This window comes from Spea bombifrons, chromosome 9 (assembly GCF_027358695.1).
Source record: "Spea bombifrons isolate aSpeBom1 chromosome 9, aSpeBom1.2.pri, whole genome shotgun sequence".
NCBI lineage: Eukaryota > Metazoa > Chordata > Amphibia > Anura > Pelobatidae > Spea > Spea bombifrons.
In genome coordinates this window covers 19,252,459-19,255,294 of record NC_071095.1, presented here as the reverse complement: position 1 = coordinate 19,255,294, position 2,836 = coordinate 19,252,459, and the positions used below count along the sequence as shown (strand labels likewise).

General features: G+C 47.6%; 1 protein-coding gene across 1 annotated transcript; it reads right to left on the bottom strand.

The window, feature by feature from the left end:
- Window positions 1–819: 819 nt before the first annotated feature.
- On the bottom strand, window positions 820–2,836 carry LOC128504314 (cadherin-23-like). Its single transcript, XM_053474350.1, has 4 exons — window positions 2,818–2,836; window positions 1,548–1,745; window positions 1,086–1,311; window positions 820–1,009 (listed from the first exon to the last, which is right to left on the bottom strand). Exons 1-4 carry the CDS (start codon window positions 2,834–2,836, stop codon window positions 820–822), a joined length of 633 nt encoding a protein of 210 aa, XP_053330325.1.

The window sequence follows — 2,836 nt, the reverse complement described above, 5'->3', positions numbered from 1 at the left end:
TGTGTATTCACAGTTACTTTTTTTTTATTATTACATGTCACTTACTTAACAATGCCATAACCCAGACTGACGATGATGACGAGTATTCACACCAACGATCGCTTCACAGCCGAAAGTGACTCGCCAAGGATAACCGCTCCTTCAACTGACAGTAAACGGAAAACCAAAACAGAATTTCTGGTTATTCGGCCGACGCGTACAGGAACGGTAACACATTTAGATCTGTAACGCTTCCGAGTAAACTTAAAACCTATTAACATTTTGCTACCAATATGTTAGCGGTCGATGAAGCCTTTAAATCCATCCCGCCATCCTTGAACCAAGCGTCGTACCCGACTCTCCTTTATGATGGATGTTTTGGATCTCCGCATAGAACACGGCTTTCTCCAACATGCCCAGGAAGATGACGGCGCCCACCCAGAACTGTATCCGGAGCAAGTCCCTCCAATAGCAGGCAGACTAGCCAACCACAGAACGCCAAAGAGCACGTATAATGAAAATACATAGGAACATTATGGAAGAACATTATAGGCGCTCTGTTTCCTGATCTCGTACTTCATTAAAACATAATGACTACCTGGCTACATAACAGCATATATTGCGGCTTCCTAAGTCAGTGATCATGAGTGGCTCATGAGTTCAAAAATAAACATCTCCTGTTTCATATACCAAAAGACTGTAAGCTCTTCAGGGCAGGGAATTAAACCCATAGCTGTGTTTTTAATAAACTCCCTATTGAGAAGTTCTGTACAGAGACGTATACAGAGAAATACTCCGAGACCCCGTCCACAGTCTGTTGGGCTACCTGCACGGTGCTCTTCAGGTCCGTCGGCTTTTCGGTAGCGGTAACTCCCAACAGAAACTGGTGCGGTCACTCTCAAAATCTACAGCCCTGATGAGCGTCACCTCGCCAGTGATCCGGTCAACGGAGAACAAGCTTTGGGGATCTGCAACCATGCCGTAGCTCAGGGGATTGCTTTGATGTGATATCACGGATACGGTCACCAACCTAGAAGATGGAGAACAGGTCAATCCATCACGGGCAGTGGCTCCAAACCCAAAGAGACCATTGAATGGCGACTTACGTGCTTCCCGGGGCAGCGCTTTCTGGAACGTGTACGGTGTATGAAGCTTGTTTAAATTGTGAGGGTCTGACACCGGCGATCACAGACACGACAGCCGGGGAACCTCTCATCCCAAGCTTATCAGCGGCCTGCACGTTGAGCAGATAATCCTGACCTTCCTGTAGACTCTGGTTAGTTGTCCGTAACCAACCTGTGCTACGGTCAACGACAAATCTGTCTTCTCCACCTGGAAAGCCAATAGATGTCATAAAAATGTACATCAAATCCTCAAGCAAGAACACTCTCGCCCCAATGCCAAATTAAAAACCCTACAGGGGCTTGCAGAAAAGGTTCTGGGATACCCACCAGAAATGGCACGCATCTGCTCTCTATCACAGCATGTCCTCTACTAAACCCAAATAGAAATTTGAAGGAGAGAGGAACGCATCGGGATCATATACAATGTGTATATGGAATTATTACCTTCCAATAAGAAATACTCCACTTCTCCGCTCATGCCTTCGTCTTTATCCATAGCATGTAGCTTATACACACGTGTTCCCGGGCCAGCAGAAGGTAACACCGCAGCCAGGAAAGGCGAGGGCTCCATTGTCCACTCTGGGCTCTGGTCATTAACGTCCACCACGGTCAGCTCCAGGTGAACGAGGTGCAGAGCCGCTCCTGGCGGAGTTCCAAGGGGAAGAATTTGGTTACAAAATGTCAATGTAGTTCCTACTATTCCTAGAATACCGGCCTAGCGACTCCAGTCATCGTTCTGGCCCTGAAGGCTTCTTTAGGGGCCCCCGACGCAACCCGGCAGATATATCCCGCGCGGGGACCCCGACGCAACCCGGCAGATATATCCCGCGCGGGGCCCCCGACGCAACCCGGCAGATATATCAGAATTATCCGGGCAATTAAACATGGAACGTCCAGTACACGCCGTCTAGGGGCGTTCGGGAGGCTTTAAATAACACATAGCAAACAAAAATGGCAGACGGCATTATTACTATTATTATTATTACTACTTATATACACAATATATACAACGTATCAGCATCAAGAACTTGGAACTATCAGCTTTACCCACATGAGAGGGTAACCGCCACGCCGCGGCCCAGCGAGCGAATCAAACCCCAGAACATGGACATAAACTCTGCACAAAGAGTAAACAGCGCTACAATATTAACCCTCTGTGTGCCACAGCGGCCCATCGGAAGGCAAACACAATCGTATTGTTAAAGACATATAAGCGAGCGGCAAACATCTCAGATGCTACATCACAACAGCATAAAACACAGGGTTTAACCCTTTCGGCCCAGTTTGTATTTTAAAAAACACAACCTTTTTATTGATAAATAAAACCAGATGCTTGTCTTGTAAACAAGCCACTCACCGGCCCTCCGTGTCCTTACTGTAACAGTTCAGCCGGAGTCCAAACAATCCCTCCACGGGGTAGATTTTGGTGTAATAATCCAGACCCCAGAGCTCCGCCGATCTGCAACCAATATTATATTCCAGGGCCTTGGCCTGCTGCTTGATTGAGCAGATAATTCCCCAATTCACCCCAAACAGGCTTTTCAGGGGAGCAGAAAGTTGACAGCAGCCCCCCAAGCAAACTTGTGGGGTCTTTTGGGTTTACATTTCTTAATAGAAAGAGTGGATTAAGCAGCAAAATCAAAGCAGCTCTTTGGAAATCACTGAACAGCCCAGCAGTCCTGACCCAGGTGGATCAATCAGGGCCGCCCTCTACCTGCGAGATCCACCTCCAT